Here is an 18,229-nt window from a genome sequence, read left to right as displayed (position 1 = left end):
AGATTATCATAGAAACAGGAAAGGTGTATCGCAGAAATGAAATATCTACTTTCGCGGGAACCTCTGCGCAGTAGATTATCTACCTCGAATGGGTGTATCGACTTTTTGGAAATGAATTGGCAGCTTTGAAATGAATTATTGACACGATATTACTGTCTAATTTTCCGAAGTAGAAATCATAGAAAACGGGAAATTTGTATCATAGAATGGGAAATATCTACTTTCCGGGAAAGTTGGTTATCTACTTTCCCGAAAAGTAGATTATCTACTTTTCGGGAAAGTAGATTATCGACTTTTTGGGGAAGTAGATTATTGACTTTTTGGGGAAGTAGATTATCGACTTTTTGGGTAAGTAGATTATTGACTTTTTGGGGAAGTAGATTATTGACTTTTTGGGAAATATTACCTAATTTTCCGAAGTAGATTATCATAGAAAACGGGAAATTTGTATCACAAAATGGGAAATATCTACTTTCTGGGAAAGTTGGTAATCTACTTAACCATAAAGTAGATTATCTATTTTTCGGAAAAGTAGATTATCGACTTTTCGGGGAAGTAAATTATCGACTATTCGGGAAATATTACCTAATTTTCCGAAGTAGATTATCATAGAAAACGGGAAATTTGCATCATAGAAAATGGGAAATATCTACTTTCTGGTAAAGTTGGTAATCTACTTTCCCAAAAAGTAGATTATCTACTTTAAGGGAAAGTAGATTATCGACTTTATGGGGAAGTAGATTAATGTGATTTTCTTTTTCATCTAGGGTTTGGGTCGCCTTTCAACTCTGCTGCAAGTGCGAGTGAAACCGATTGACGTACCTATGCACCTGCGTGCTCACCATGTAACCACACACTCTGCCAACCTTACATGGGGTCCACCTATCCAGCTTAATCCCATACATTTTAAGGTGAGATATGGCTCTTAATTCTTGTACAATCGTTTACAGTCTTCAGCAAAGTCATTGAATAGTGAAATTGGAAAAAAAATATGAGCATTGGATTAGTTTATTAATCATTAGTTAAGTCTAATACTGTACTGAGGTTGGAGTTCAGAGTTTGTAGTATTGCAAACATGTTGTCAGCTGTGTTAACCCCTTGTGTACAGGGTCCCTTCTATGCTGAATAAAATTGGCTGGCATTGGTCAAATAAACTATTGAAGGGGTCAATATTGTTCTTGGTACAGTTGACAATCCCTTATCCGAAATCCTTGGGACCAGATGCATTTCATTTTTTGGAATTTTTCGGTTTTCAGAATGGTTAGGGTTTTTTTTTTTTACACAGGATCAGCCCACCCGGGCACAGGTCACTGACCCACATTGGGGCCTGGGAGCTAAAATATAATAATAATAATAATAATAATAATAATAATAATAATAATAATAATAATAATAATAATAATAATAATAATAATAATAATTATAATTATAATTATAATTATAATTATAATAATAATAATAATAATAATTCATAGGTTTAGGTCGTGTTTCTCACTTTTGATCTTTTTTTCATTCCTGTATTTCTTTATTAATATTATTTTATTATTACAATATTATTGTTATTATTATTATTGTTATCATTCTTATTTTATTTTTGTGTATTTTTTATTAAAATTTGTATTTACTATGAATAATTATTATTATTGCTGTATTATCATTATTATTATTATTATAATTATTATTACTATTACATTTTCACCCCCCAGGCCCCAATGTGGGTCAGTGACCTGTGCCCGGGTGGGCTAATACACACAAGAAAAAAAATAAATAAAATGCTCCAAAAAAACACTTTCGGTTTTCAGAGCTTTTCGGTTTTTGGAATTTCGGATAAAGGGTTGTCAACCTGTAATGTAATAAAATTAGTAATTGTTTAATTATTTTTTCAAAGGTACTTTACTACAGTATATCTAAAAAAAAATCATGTATTTTACCCTAAGTTGTATGTACAGTACAGTAGATACAGTATGACATGGAAGTTTTCCTTTGTCTCATTTTAATGCTTCTGTCAGACACTGGGAGTATTTTATCCTTGAAGCCGAGGGGCATCATACATTTGTTCTTTCCTAATGATCTTTTGTAACATTTGGGAGTAACACAAGTTTGGTTTATGATTGCAGGTGACCTACAGTGCAGTGAAAGAATTTGTTGATGCCCAAGGTGTCACACAGGTCCAGAGAGTCCCACCTGTTACTAATATTGTCAACTATCGAAAATATAGTTATATTATAGAGGACTTACGGCCTTTCACTACCTACACTGTGAATGTCACTGCTGTACCCCAGACAAATGACTACCGTCCACCTGCAAAAATTACTGTCACAACTCAGATGGCGGGTAAGTGAAAATATATTGTCAAATTATAACCTGAACGCAAGATATTTATTTTGATTCTACTTGTTTCACCAACAAAGAAGTATTGAATGTAAGAAAAAATACAGTAAACCCTTGCTGTTTGCCCCGGGGTTTACATTCCAAGAAATGGAGCAAATTGGCAAAACCGCAAATAGCAATTTATACTACCTTAGTGCACTACTGTATAACTATACTGTGTATGAAAAACTTAAGTCACCAATACTACTTACCTTTGTATGTGGAAATTTGGAGCTTGATGAAGTGGTGTAATGTACAGTAGGGAGACATCTAGCTACTGAAGTATAGGTGGATCATCAGGATCACTGTTGGAAGAGGGTGATGCAGTGGCGGTTGGTGGAGAGGCACGTAACCGGGAGGTGGGTGGTGAGGTGGCGTGTGGCCGGCAGGCAGGTGGTGAGGTGGCGCATGGTAGGGAGGAGGGTGGTGGAGTGGCAGCAGCAGCAGCTCACCGAGTGAGTGAGGGAGACGAATCAGCTGGGCAAGCGGCTGGTTCTTTCTTGAAAAACATTGTGATTGGTAGTTGTTTCCTTTTGGTTTTGAGGTCTTTAAACATTTCCTGGCAGGGAACCAATGCCTGGTTGATTTCTCGGACCATCTTAAGGCTCCGTTCCATGGAAGGGTTGTGGACAATAACGAAATCAGTTACCACCTTAACATGTCGAATAAGTTCACCAAAATTGTTCAAGCCCCAACCTTCTTGTTGCAATTCCATAATTTCTTCCACTTCATCTGGAGATGATGATGAAGGTGGTTGAGGGCATTTGGGAGCCATAACAAGTAGGAGGAGCACAGTTGTTGTGAGAGGAGAGTAGCACACACGCGAGACGTACAAATGTTTATCCCAGACTCGGGTGGAGGGAGCGGGCGGGCATGCATGGGCCAGCTTCCCGGGACAAGAGAGACACCTTGCGGGATGGCACAAAACTCGCACGCTCCCAATGCCGGCCGTGGAAATGCCGGCAACCTTGAAACTACCCGCAGACATTCTTGGGTACATCCAGGGTGTCATCCGCGAATTATAGAGGACTGCAAAATAAAAATCCGCGAATTATCCAGGCGTACTGTATAATAATTCCTTGAGATAAATGTACAGGACAGGGTACAGTAAAACATCTATAAATCGGACTTCAGTATATCAGAATTTGCTTTTTTCGGACTCTGAGGTGCTCTTCGACTGCTCATATATTGACTAGATATATTTTTTTTAAATCTGGAAAATTCAGCATCAGTCAAGACGGATTGTGTGTTTGTACATGCAGTTGAACGTCTGTGTGTGGGTGTCGTGCGGCACGTGTCTCACTGCCTCAGACTCAAGTCTCAGTTTCAGTCCTGCCTCTCATGTGTATAGTATCAGTGTCGCACCTCGCTACTTACACTCTTTTACATGAAATTTTTTTGTAGAGTATGTAGTATCTATAATGCGGATAGTAAAGGGTTCTAAGAAATGGGTAAAAGTTAAAACAAAAATATTATGAAAAGAACAACACTTGCTCACTGAATACTGAACAGTGGTCTAACCAGATTTGCTGTAGACCTAACGAGAGCTAAGCCCTTAGTGCATAGTGCATTGTATGTAGTATGCATGCACTTCAGAGTGTCATCAAACAGTGTAGTAGTGTCAGGAAAATTTAATTTTCTCTGACCAGTGACCTTATTGTATGAAACCCCTGTGGGAGACCCATGCCTGTCAGAATTGTGATCTAGATTAAAGCCAAGCCCTTTTGGATCATTCTTCAGAAGCTTGTTCTTAAGAGGAGTTTACTCTCTTATGTGTTTTACTGACTAGATCTGCTTTCTCCTGCTCTTGACACTAAACAGATTCTTCTACTACTGATATTTCAACACAGTTTCTGCATGTGCACCTGTAAACAAACATGCAGACAAATGTGGTAAAAGTGGCAAAAAACAATGGCACAGTAAACTCTCACTAACTTGGACCCTTCATTCTCAAGTTTGATTAAGTGTATAATACCAAGTTTTCTGTGATAGCTCCCCAGCCTATGGTGAAGCCAGACTTCTATGGAGTGAAAGGTGACCATGAGATTGCTATGATCCTACCCCAGGCCTCGGAGGAATATGGCCCCATTGCTTTTTACTACCTCATTGTTGTACCAGAAGACAAGGAGCAAATCTTTAAGAATCCTGATCAGTATCTGACCGATGATGTAAGTATTTACATTTCACTTTATTCTTATAGTTTATAAGGTGAAGTTTTAAAGAATTCTGAACTTTTAATATAAATTCTTGTGATTATATTTTTGCATTAAGAACATGGTCAAGGCCAAAGTACATGTAAAGAAAATGGTGTTGCAACTAAACTTGAATGTAGTTTTATAGTTTTGGAGTGACACTCAAGCTTTAATTTCGAAATAGGTTGTCATCCTATATAATAAGTTTTGACAAACACTAAGTTTCTGAATTTTTACAGCTTATAGCTAACAAAGCAGGAAGTAAGGAGGCTCTAGCAGAAGGTCCTTATATTGCTGCTAAGTTCCTACACCGTAATATCCCATACTCCTTCTCTCTTGGCAATGGCCAGATATATGAGGGCTTCAAGAACAGACCTCTTCAGAAAAAGAAGAGGTATGATGCTTTACAGAAAGAAAAGAGGTAGGATGCTCCAGTGTACCTGGGTCTTTTTTAAGTTGCAAATTATTTACTTATTTTTCTTGTGTTGTTTAGTTTATCAGAATATGTTTTTATTTACCAGTACTGGAGGGTAAGTTTTCAGTTCTCGGTGCATGGATGGAACACAGTTGTAGCACATCAGATAAAATTCAGATTGTGGTACTGTAGTGTGTAAGTGAACTCCTTAAAAGAGTGAGATAAAAGTAGATTAAAGTAAAAAGTAAAACAGCTTTATATAGGACAGTCTCGTTCAAAATTCTTCGAACACTGCTGGAGACAGCTGGCAACTCAAGGCCGTTTGTTTACTATAGTATGTAGTAAAAATTATGAATGAATGTAAAAGTGATCAGTGATTGGCTACTTAATTCCCTGTTGCATAATTTAATGGTTGGGCTTTGTTGTTTAGTATTATACTTTGTATTATACTACGTACTATAGTAAACAAACGGCCTCGAGTTGCCAGCCGTCTCCAGCAGTTTTCGAAGAATCTTGAACGAGACTGTACATGGTTCTGTATTATTTAATGAAAATAAGAAATTACATTGCAGTGTTATAGTGGCATTAGTGAATGAAATTGTGAGAAAGTGAGCAAATAATACACTGATTAAAAATAACTCGGAGAAGAATCATAATGTTTATAAAGAAAATGTATTTTATTGTTTATATTGTTAGCTATATATTCTGGAGTGTGTTGGTGGTGCTTCTCATTGGCTGTTCACACAATTTTAGTATAATAATTTAAGGCAAATGGTATTAAGTGGAAAACAAGTCAGTCAGTTAACAAGGAGGATGGCAGTGTAGTTGGTGACCTAAGTAAGTGCATGTACATCTAGTGATTGGTTGCAAGCTATTTTCAAGTTTAAACAAGATGTATGTACTGAGAGATTAAAACAAAAACATTTCTCTTGATATAATTTCATTGACAACTCGAGATGAAGTAGTATTTCCTTGTCTTATTAACAGATTATTTTCTTGTTACAGATATAAGATTTTTGTAAGAGCAGTGGTGGACACTCCCGGTCAAGTAAGTAGCTGGTCCAGTCTACAAAATAAATCATAAGAGTTCAATTGCCTCGTGTTTAATTCTGGTGTAAAGTAAACTTGGGATGCTCTTCATACTTATATGTTTCTTGTGGTGTGTTTTGTAAAGCTAATCGAAACATTTATTTCAATTTATATCTAAATGGTCAGTTTCACTTCCTCTACTGCAGTATATCTGCTGCACTAAAGACATTATTCATCTTTAAATTGGGAATCAACTGGTTTGGTATTTTGTGATTTTTTTCTTTTACCCTCTTCGCCACTGATCAGTTCATTAGCCGATTGGGCAGTCGGTTATGTCTCTTTTACACACAGTTGGCAAGTACTGAGCATATACTGGCTCCAGGATGTATCTGTACCTGTGCTAGTGTTGGTCAAGTCTGGATTTGAAAGAGTTCACACTCAGTACTGTCACAACTTTCTCTGGCAGATTATTCCTAGAGTTTACAATTCTCACTCTTCAAAAGAGTTTGGTCTGGACTTGTGGTTTCTTCAACCTTGAGCTGTGACCTCCAGTGGGGCGGGTGTCCGCCAGCTCCAGGTATGAACACTCGACTAAGGAGTGTCCTCTGAGATGTTTGTAAACTTCAATTAAGTCACCCCTCGCCCATCTATAGTTTACCGTAAGCTAGGCAGTTGCAGGCGTTCCAATCTCTCTGAGTAATTGAGGTGCCGTAGTGCAGGCACCAGTCTGTTGGCCCTCCTTTGGATATTTTCAATCAATTGACAGTCTCTAGATATATCTCTGGGACCATACAGGGTGACAGTATTGTACTCCAAACGAGGAAGCAACTCCCTCTTGAAGAGTGCTATGAGGGACTGACCATCTAGGTATCTGAACGACCTTCTTATAAGACCTAGCTTCGTTGCTTGATTCACCTTCTTCTCACAATGGCCCGAGAACTTCAGTTTGTTGTCAACATACACACCCAGTTCCTCTTCACATGCAGTTTCTTCATCCCGTTGGGACATGGGATATGCCTCCTTCCTGCTGGTATGACCTAGGTGCATCCTATAACATTTCATGACTTTGAATCTTAGCATCCATTTCTTCGACTACTCTTGAAGCTGGCAGAGATCTTTCTGTAGCTCTTCACAGTCTGTTTGGTTCTTAATTTCCCTGAATAACTTGGCATCATCCACAAACATTTGAATGGAGGAGTGTATAACAAACAATAATGGGCCCAGTTCACTGCCTTGTGGTGCCCTGTTTGTCACGGGTACACAAGACGTTTTCCTGTCCATAATCACCACACACTGCTTGCAGTCCTGAAGAAAGTCTCCAATCCACGCTAGGTCACTTCCCCAAATCCCTTACCCTTCCGATTTAATTCTCAGCCTTTCATGGTGTTCGCTGTCGAAAGCCTTGGCAAAATGTGGTTATATATTGTCAATATTGCTACCCTGTTCCAGAATTTGAGTTCAAACATCCAGTACATTGAGTAATTGTGTCAAGCAGTTCTCTACAAGGTTGTTTCGTTGGAGATGTTCTATCATGGCATTTCTTATAATGCTCTCTGATACTTTACACACTATGCTGGTCAGGTTCACTGGTCTATAATTATTTGTGAAGTGATTATCACCTTGCTTTAATATAGGATTCACATAAGCCATTATCCTGTCACTGGGGACCTTTTGTTGATCCAGGTATCTACTGAATAAGATCTTAAGGGCCTTAGCAAGATTGTTACACAACTCTCTTAGCACTCTGGAATGCACCTATACAAGTAATCTTGTTTTTTCACTATTTCATTAAAAAAACACAAACCTAAACTTACCTTCAGAGCGAGAAAGGGGCTGGAAGTAGGAAGTGATGGACCTCTGCTTCTGGTTGGCTATCTTCCTGTCCAGCAGATGACTGTAGGTAGAAGAGATCCTGTACAAGTTGTCTACATGCTCTGTAGCCCTCTCCACATCAGGATTGTTGTCCCTAACGCACTAGATGGCAGCAGATATTAAGGACATGTATTCCTCAAGTTGCGTGATTTTCCACTCTTTCTTTATGTGTGGGGCTCATCTTCGGCTTCCTCCTCTTCCTCATGTTTCTTATTCATCTCGGCTAACTCTCGGGCTTCTTCAGTCGTTAGTGGGTCGTCCGTGCTCAGCAGTTCATCCACATCTTCTTCACTGACTTCTTGGAACCTTGGATCTTCTCTTGTTTTCTTGCTAAGAAGAACTAAGATTTGTGTCCTTTTGTGCCCTAGTGGCTGTCTGGGATTTTTTCCTACGTTAATTTTTTATTTATTTTTTCCTAGTTTTCTTCGACTGGTTGTTGTATCAGTAAGTGCTCCCTCAAAGTAATCCTCGGTCTTCCTATGCATAGTAGATCATATGCACAATCAGTTCTTTAGAAAACAGAAAAAGTTATATCTTTGTGGCACCAATATTGTTTCCTTGTTACTTCCAGGCACTCATGCCTACTATTTCCTCCACTTTAAACCACTAAATTTTTTTTAAGTTTCCACAGAAAAAAAATGTGCTCAAAATTCGATATTAAAAAAATACCCCTGGAAATGGAAGTTAACGAATTTAACTAATTTACTAACTTGAGTGTGGCAATGTAGTATTTAAATGACATTGTACTAACCATATGGTTTTTAATAATTATTTTATTTGCAGCATCTGTACACGTCATCACCATTTTCGGCCTACATCTCACTTGACATGCGTCCAGCACCCTCAGGAGAATTACCCAGAAGGCCCAACCCATTTGAGCCGACTGACCCATCAGATGTTCATATTCAAGACAATGTGAAAGACATGGAAATGCTGATGATCGTCGGACCAGTAATTGGAGCTGTACTTCTTGTGGTCATCTCTCTCTTCTTGTTCCTTTTTGTATGGAAGTAAGTTTTGGGTTATATGTAGTAAAGGATTTTTAGGAAGATTTGATTTGTTAATGTTGGTTTTGAATATTTTGTATTTAGAGCATAGAATAAGTGTTTTCTTTAAAGTGACCATTAAGTTTGCCATCAGCTCATATAAAGTGAACTGTTAAACACACTTTTTATTATATATATATATATATATATATATTTTTTTTTTTTATATATAAAAGCTACTATATTACCATATGTTACTGCTTATAACACACACACACACACACACACTCATATTTCAGCAGGGAATGTTTAATAAAAAAACTTTTGAGTGTATTTTCCTGCTGTAGCCGTTGTTTTCTTAAAATGAGGAAAAAATCAAATTTGTAATGTTACTACTCACTTGGCTGTTATTGTTATGATCATTACTCATTGTACAGTACTGAGATGTCCATACTAAGCATGCCAGAAGATGGCATTATGCATCAGTGAGACACAGCCATAGATAGAGTGAGCTTGGTTAACTCGGCTGGGGCGGATCCAGGGGAGGGGGGGTCCTGGGGGTCTGGACCCCGTCTTTTTCATCAGAAAATTCCAATACTTTTTCTTTCATGCAGTATTGTACTCAGGCATTTTTTATGGTACAGTAAAAAGTAATTACTATTGACCTCAGAATATCTTAAAATCAAGTGCGCATGGCTTCAAAATGACCTGAAAAAGCCCGTGATATTGGCTTGATTTAAAAAAAATAATAATTTGGGTGGGGTGGGGGGTTACAGCGTCCCCCCAAAATCCTCCAGCTCAGTTGGCTCGCTGTGCCTGCCATGTTCCCCCACCCACAACTTCTTGGACTTTACCCTTTTGATATTCCTGAATCTGCCCCTGCTCAGTGACATGCTGGCACCATGTTTTTACACATTTGCATTTATATTCTAGAGGAGGAGGATGTTTATTATGTAAAACTTTCATACATGTTTAAAATTGGATAAGCATATTTATAAATTATGTGGGAGACAGCCCGCCTATTGACCAACGACATGTCGCCCAATCTGTAGTAGAAGGTTTGCAAACTGTCCAGCATCCTGATCTCCTTGTAGATGTACTTTCATGTTTGTTGATAGGGCGAGTGTCTGAACACTTCTCCAAAGGTATGATGCCTTGAGGCACGCATTCAGTTCATCAACTGGAGTGCTTCGAGGAATGACAGGTAGGATCTGGCGAATCTCCAGCTAACTTGTGAGACATAGTGCATTCATCCCAGACTATGAGGCTGCACTTTTCTAAGAGTTTTGCTTTTGCCGATCCTTTTTTGATGTTGCACACTGGATTCTCATTGTGAGCGAGGTTGAGAGGCAGTTTAAAAATTGAGTGTGCAGTACGTCCTTCTTCTATTAGTGTTGCAGCAATGCCTGAGGATGCCACAGCTCGAGCAATTTTCCCCAGATGACGTACTTTGGCCAACAGAAGGTTGATCAAGAATGTTTTTCCTGTCCCACCAGTTGCATCAAGAAAGATCGTACCTCCCTGCTCCGCTTGTATCGCTTGCAAGATCTACTCATAAGCATTTGCTTGATCAGGCACCAGGTGGAGCTCATTTTCTTCAACAAAATTCACCAGAACTTCAACTGAGTAGCCTGTCTCTCTGAGCAGCTCCCTGTTTGCAGTTACTGGTTCTTCTCGGTTTGGGGAAGGCAATCCAAAATCAGTCAGGTTTTTTCCACATAGCTCCATCACTTAGTCTTCCAGCATGATCAGAGCCCTGTTGAACATGTCATCCATGAACTCAATCTCTTGACCAGGATGTCCTCTTCTTGCTTGATGAAGCAGATCCTCTGAAAGACTTTCTTGGTGGTTTTTCCAGAGCTGGCTTGGGTTGGAAACTCCACATGTAGCAATCATGATGGCAAACAGGTTCCTCATTCTCATTGGCGATTGAGTAGCTGCTGCCTCTTCTAATGTGTCATTCCAGTGACCATCATCTTCCAGTAGGCCAAGGAGATTACGCGTTTCCTGATAGGTTCTGCAGACTTGTCCATTCACTGTCTTGAGTGCTGCATATGATGTTGGGCCACGGATGTGGTGCAAAAGTAGTCTCAAACAATAGCATTCAAAGTTGTTGGGGTGAACCGTGTAGACACGTCCCAAAGCATTGCCTGACTTTATCCCTGGATGTCCTTCAACATCGGAGCCTTGAGCTCTTCTCTGAAACTTTTTCATTGAAGCCTGCCATATGTAGAACTTGGGTACATCAACATACAGGAGTACAGTATTTGAGCAAACTCATCTTCCTGTGAAAGCTTAAAGAATGCAGTGAGAGTCGTATCAGCAGGAATTGCCATTTGATTTTGGAGAGACTCTTCTGTGAAGTATACTCTTTGTCCATTTTCCAGGTGAACAGCCAGATGAACTACTGTTGGACATCGTTCGTGTATGGGAAAATTAAAATTTCTCCATAGGGCTTCATTGCTGCATATATAACGGCCCTGCTGAAACTCATCATGATTTCCATCCTTTTCCAATGCAAAGATCGCTTGGTCAGAGCCTTTGTTGACGTATTTGTCTACTGTTATTTCACTGTCTGTTCCAGGTCGTAACACTGCTGTAAAACCTCCATCGCCTGGCACTCTTCTCCTGTACTGAGGATACCCATCTTCTCCACTCTGAGTATCCTTTATCAGGTCTTTTGGGAAGTTTTTGTTGCAACGTCCATCTTTCATGCAGGGAGAGTGTCTGTTGAATGATCCACATGGCCCATGAATCATTTGCTTCTTGATGATCTCATAGAGAACTGGATCTTCTTCTGGATCAGGAAACTGCTCGTATGCAGTTGTCAATCATGTTCGGTCGAAGTTTCTCTTTCAACCAGATCAAGACATGTGGTAGACCTCGTTTCTGCCACCCAATGAAGTACATGTAGTGCCATGTAGGGCCAAAGATTGATGCTTTTGTAAGCAAGTCCAGAGTTTGATCACTTTCTGACGAAATACTCTCGCTATAATGTCATGTCGACCTTGTCCTTTCTGGCCTTCCATTAGAGCTTCTGTTATGTCAGTCCATACAGGGTTGCATGTAAAAGTAAGGAAGAGATCTGGTCGTCCATAGTTTCTGACGTAGGTCATGGCATCCCAGAGAAAGGTGAACACACAGACAGACAGACTTCTTTGTTTTATATATATAGATCATCACTACATATAACACCACCCATCATCACTACATATAACATCATCCATCATCACTACATATAACATCATCCATCATCACTACATATGTCACTTTTTTCTCCAGACGTCGTCGGCAGCCAAAGTCACCAGATCAAGCCCAAGTGACAAAGCCATTAATGGCAGACCTTGGTGGTAGCCATGGTGGTGGAGTTGGTGGTGGTGGTGGAGGTGGTGGTGGTGTTGGAATCATCCCAGCTGCCCCATCAGATCCTGTAGAGATGCGACGACTCAATTTCCAAACTCCTGCCATGATCTCTCACCCTCCAATACCCATTGCACAATTAGCTGATCATATAGAAATATTGAAAGCCAATGACAATCAGAAGTTCTCCCAGGAATATGAGGTATACAGTTTTTTATACTTTATATATTTAATTTTACAATGGGATTGTTGATAGTTCAGCAATAAGTTCATTTGGAAAAAGTATTGTTTTGAATTAAGAAGGCAATGTCCTGTAATTTCTTAAACAAAAATATTTGCTTTGCCTTAAAAATGACCACCAAATACACTTATTTAAAATGATTATACAGTATTTAGGCTTTAAAGTTATTCTGTAGAGTTTATTGTTTATCAGTTACATGTAATTTAAATCTAATACTATACTAAAATTTCTTTTCATTTCAGTCAATTGAACCTGGACAGCAATTTACATGGGATAATAGTAACTTAGAAATAAATAAACCCAAGAATCGTTATGCCAATGTCATTGCTTATGACCATTCAAGGGTGGTCCTTCAGACAGTTGAGGGAGTACCTGGCAGTGACTACATCAATGCTAACTTCTGTGATGGTTACCGGAAACAAAATGCTTACATTGCCACTCAGGTAAAAGTGTGGCAGCCAATTGATGTCTTTACCTGCATATTTTGTATCTTGTGGAATAATTGTAATATTTTAAATGTCCTTTGTAAATATGTAATGGGTACTTTTTTTTCCAGTTGTATTCTGTACTTGAATTTACTTGGGTTTATTTTCCAGGGTCCTCTTCCTGAGACATTTGGAGATTTGTGGCGTATGCTTTGGGAGCAACGATCCTGTACCATTGTGATGATGACCAAGCTGGAAGAGCGTACAAGAATCAAGTGTGACCAGTATTGGCCCTCAAGAGTGTCTGCCACCGAGACATATGGCATCATGCACGTAACACTGACTGATGTGCAGGAGCTGGCTACTTACACTGTCAGGACATTCCAGCTTCAGAGAGTAAGTGGAAATATTCAATCACATGTTTTTCTTTCAAACACTGTATACTATACTGTACTACACTTTTATCAAATCTATTAGATGTAAGAATTTTTCACATGACCCTTTTCTTATCCATCTTCAAGCATATTGTCAGATATGGACACACTAGTGTATATTTATTTTCACCTGTACTGTACTTTCATCCCACTCAATTTTGTCATCATAATTACATAAAAGGTATTCACCATAGAGCAATGAAATTCTGTTGGCCATTTCATATGTAACCTTTGTTTATCTGATTGGCCTTTACTACTGTTTCATTGAAATTTATATTTATATGTAATTATTCAGATCTCAAAAAGATATGGAACCTTTGCTTATTTCACATGGTGATTAAACACCCTAATGCTAAACTACATCCCCCCCTTCACAATTAACAATTAGGGTGTTAATAATCAGGTGAAATATGCCCGAGTGCCAAATTTTTTTGAGATCCAATTGTTCTTGGTTTGGGATTTTGGCATTTTGCAGGCAGTAGAGTATTATGTGTTTTACAAATAAAGCTTCAGTTCCTGTAATATGAGGTATAATTTAGCTTTGGGGGGAGCTAATAAAAATCAATGTATTACTGCAATTATACGTTGGTTATTGTGCTTTGATGAACCATACAATTTTTCTTAATTTACCAGCATATTGCACTCTGTTTTACTCAGGTTAATGTATAAATTAGCTTAGATCCTTTTCTGATTGGCAAGTTATTTCTTCACAAATTGGCTAGTTATTGTGCTTAATTTAACCAAGTTCTTATGCTTTCAGTAATCAAATCAGGTTAATGTGCTTAATTTAACAGCAGTATTGTACTTGAATTAGTAAGGAATATTGTGCCAAGTTGTTATGCTTAATTTTGCTATGTTATTGCACTTTAGCTAAATTATTGTACTTAACTAATCCAGAATATTGTGCCTTATTTAGCCAGCTTATTGCTTTCAGGGAGGAAGGCAGATGTGTGGGGTGTGTTACTACCATATTTGAATTGGTGGTCGTATGCCAACTTGCAGCACCTCATGTGTCAGCGGGTTTGCTTTCGTGTTGGGTAGATTAGTGCATTAAAAGTTAATGGAGCATTGGTGGAAGAAGCTATGCTTATGGATAATTTTTAAATTGTAGCAGGGTTTAGGATTCTTGATTATTTATGCAAGGATGTAAATGACAAAGTTATGAAGTTCTGATGAGTTTAATGAATCTGAAAGTATAAACCTCATCTTGCAGTCTGGTAGCCTGGATCGACGTGAGATTCGACAGTTCCAATTCACTGCTTGGCCTGACCATGGTGTTCCTGATCATCCTTCACCATTCCTCATGTTCCTTAGGCGTGTCCGTCATGTTAATCCATCAGAAGCCGGGCCAATCACCGTCCATTGCAGGTATGTCATGGTGACTTGTCGAATTTAAGTATTATAGCTTAGTGCCCTTCATAGGGCACCTCATGTTCACCATGTCTGCAGGTCAGAACCTCAGTGTAGGTGGCTAGGACTAATTCTCCTCACAATCAAGTTCTTAAAAAAGTCCTTTAGAAGTAAATTTCCAAAAATTCCTGGGTAGCCAGGAGTATGGTTTATAGTTCGTTTTATATTTTGATAAAGAGCTTATTCACTCTAGTGATATCCCCATTAGTCAAAATAATTTGTGCAGAGCAATTCTGGGAATGGGAGACTTCTGGGTACGGAAACTAATTTCTCATCCCTGGAAAATATCGCACATCCCCAGAATTTTTTCGGGTACTGGGTAGAGTTTTACAGGAGTCTAAACTATGCATCACATATGGACAAACACACTGCCATTACATTTAGGTTACACTCGCAAGCGAAAATATTTACGGCTAACAAAAATGTACGTACACTCCCCGGGTTATGGAAAGGTTCCGTTCCTGGACCCTATCTGTAAGGCAAATTTTCTTTAAACCGAAAATGACCCTCCCACAAGGTAAATATGGACAGGGGGGGCCCCCCAAATTCGCGGGAGTTAGGTTCTCAAAGTGGCCGCGAATCGCCAAATCCGCAAATAACATTTGTGGGGGGGGGGGGAGTGTTACATTTTTATTTGTGTACAAAGAAATGTATATTCTCTTTATGTGTTTGCCCTTAGGACAATTATTTCTTTTACCTGTAGTATTTTATATGTGTGTGTGTGTGTGTGTGTGTGTACACACACACACACACACATACTGTACACACATCCTTGACCACCGTAGGGTCAAGACCTATTCAGGCAATGCTCCTGCTGAGCAGCAGCCCCCCTTGGCCATGTTCAGCCCCATTCCTGAAGTCCCTCTCCCCAACCCATCCTCACCACCAGGATATCTACATAATCAAAAGTGACAATTTCATTTCGGAAAGAAGTGGGATCAGTGTTGAACAGTGATGGACAGTGTTTAAGACAGTGAATTCAGCACTAGACAGTGCCAGTGAGAGCCGTGACCCACCCCTGGGAACCATCCTCTGGCCAGACGGTGTTAATCCATCCACCCTGGGAATAACAGGGGGCCGGCTATGCACCTGACTATGAAATAACTCAACACCACCCAGCAGAGTGAGGTACCGTGACACCACCCCACACCACACCACAAGGTGTCTCCATGACCACGTTGAGGTCCTTCATATCAACACCCGAGGACGAGTTACTGCACCAAGTGAACACCACACCACCCGATGTCTCCATGACCACGTGAGGTCCTTCATATCAACACCCGAGGATGAGTTACTACACCACACCATCTGGTGTCTCAATGACCAGCCTAGGTCCAGGCCATCAACTGTAAACTACAGTAGTACCCCGATTTACGCGGTCAATTGAACCCACAGGGTACCGCGGAAAGTGAAAACCACGTAAAGTGAACAACAGAACATATGGGATTAATTCCAATAGAGACTGGCCCGACCCCCAAACTCCACTTTTTCCGACACAATACCTATGTTGTAGTAAAAATAACATCTAAATTTTGTGATGGTATGCTCACACAATTAATATTTAAGAGAAATACAGTCGCCAGGTTAATGTCCATTCAAATAATGGACTCAAATCCCCCCCCCCCTCTTCCCAGCTCACTAGCTCCTACCTCTCTGAGAAATGATTGGGTGAAACACTAGATTTTAACGTTTAGTAATAAATAATACCTCAGACTAAAGTTAGGATAATATAATTGACATTTCTGGATTCCTTGCAGGTCAGGGAATATTTTGAATGTAAACTTCATATATTTTGCACAAAAGATAAAATATTTGCTTTGTGTAAACCAAATTATTACATTAGATCTAAAATTTGTAAGTCTAATGCAAAATCCATGATGTTTATATTCAAAATGATCATCATACTGTAAGAATTCCAGCAATGTAAATTATATTCTGGCCGGGTAATTTGTATGAATTTTATGAGCTAAAACAAATATCTCGGTAAATAAACAAAGAAATATTCTTCAAGGACATTATCTGTCAATCAAAATACCCCACCTCCGCCTCCCTCCCTTCCTACCCCCCACCTTCCCTCCCTACCAGAGAAGTGATTGGGAGAAAATAGTATATTGACATTTTTAGTAATAAATAATAACCCAGACTAAAGTTAGGATAATATAATTGACATTTCTAGATTCCTTGCAGGTCAGGGAATATTTTGAATGTAAACTTCATATATTTTGCGCAAATGATAAAATATTTGCTTTGTGTAAACCAAATTATTACATTAGATCTAAAATTTGTAAGTCTAATGCAAAATCCATGATGTTTATATTCAAAATGATCATCACATTGCAAGAATTCCAGCAATGTAAATTATAGTCTGGCAGGGTAATTTGTATGAATTTTATGAGCTAAATAAAAAAAAAAAATTATATTTCACCGCGTATATGAGTAGATGCACCGCGGAAAGTGAAAGTCCGGTTCTGGCAAGGTGCCGCGTAAATGAGAAATCACAAAGCGGGGTAATACTGTATAATAATTTGTATGTTCAATTCATGTTCCTCCTCCTTTCAGAAATGAAAGCTTTTGTTAAATGACCCACCTTCCCCCATGTCTTTGTTTGTAATAAGTCATTTTTGTCCAATGTATATTTTCAGCCTTCTGGCTGTAGAACTTTTTCAATAAACCATTAATTATTATTATTATTATTATTATTATTATTATTATTATTATTACTGTATTAATTATTATTTTTACACACACAAAACACATACAAATAAACAACAATTGGAAAATCCTCTCACAAATAATCAGAAACAAATTTATTAAAAATGTGACAGTCTACCCTGAAGTCCGTGCTCTATTAATAAAGTACTGTAATAGGACTTGAGGGTAGACTCACATTTTTAATGAATTTGTTTCTGATTATTTGTAAGAGTATTTTCCAATTTTTATTTATTTGTATGTGTTTTGTGTGTGTGTGCGTGTCTACTTTGTGCCACAGAGTATCTAGGACACCAGAATTAATACTCAGCACCCCCCTGGTAAAATTTGGTTCCCATGGTACTGACCCAGTGGCGACCAATACCCTCCCCCATTCATATCAAGCCATTGTATGCATAAACGTCACTAATTTAATGTTAATCCAATGTTGTAGACTTTATGTAATTTACAGTGCAATTCCTTTTATCTGCATTCCAACTACAGTAATATCTTTATTAGCCAGAATCCCTCTTAACTGGAACTCTCCAAAAGCTGGAATTAACATTTTCTTGGAAAATCGTTCCTACAGCTGGAATTTTCTGGAAAATTTAGGCTTTGGGAAAAATTTTCTGAGGGGCACATTTTCTGGTAAATTCCAAGAAAATTTTTCCCAGTGCCTGGAGAATTCTAGGGATGGGGTACGGGTATTTTTTTTCCGGGCTCAAAGGACAAATATCAGGTGGGTTTCTGGAAATTCCGAGAAAATTTTTCCGATACTCGGGAATGGGGGAATTTTTTCCGGGTTCG

General features: G+C 38.8%; 1 protein-coding gene across 1 annotated transcript in view; it reads left to right on the top strand.

Moving 5' to 3' along the window:
* Nucleotides 1–18,229, top strand: part of LOC121873031 (tyrosine-protein phosphatase Lar-like) — a gene marked incomplete at its 5' end in the record, with an annotated part of 67,135 nt that overhangs the window by 24,567 nt on the left and 24,339 nt on the right. The window contains 10 exon segments of the mRNA XM_042376334.1: nucleotides 768–911; nucleotides 2,118–2,334; nucleotides 4,363–4,538; nucleotides 4,802–4,983; nucleotides 5,983–6,025; nucleotides 8,662–8,888; nucleotides 12,147–12,426; nucleotides 12,708–12,908; nucleotides 13,062–13,286; nucleotides 14,538–14,692. Coding sequence (XP_042232268.1) covers nucleotides 768–911; nucleotides 2,118–2,334; nucleotides 4,363–4,538; nucleotides 4,802–4,983; nucleotides 5,983–6,025; nucleotides 8,662–8,888; nucleotides 12,147–12,426; nucleotides 12,708–12,908; nucleotides 13,062–13,286; nucleotides 14,538–14,692 — 1,850 coding nt within the window.

This window comes from Homarus americanus, unplaced genomic scaffold (assembly GCF_018991925.1).
Source record: "Homarus americanus isolate GMGI-L3 unplaced genomic scaffold, GMGI_Hamer_2.0 scaffold11022, whole genome shotgun sequence".
NCBI lineage: Eukaryota > Metazoa > Arthropoda > Malacostraca > Decapoda > Nephropidae > Homarus > Homarus americanus.
The sequence above is the reverse complement of the archived record's forward strand: the minus strand, read 5'-3'. Positions and strand labels throughout refer to the sequence as shown.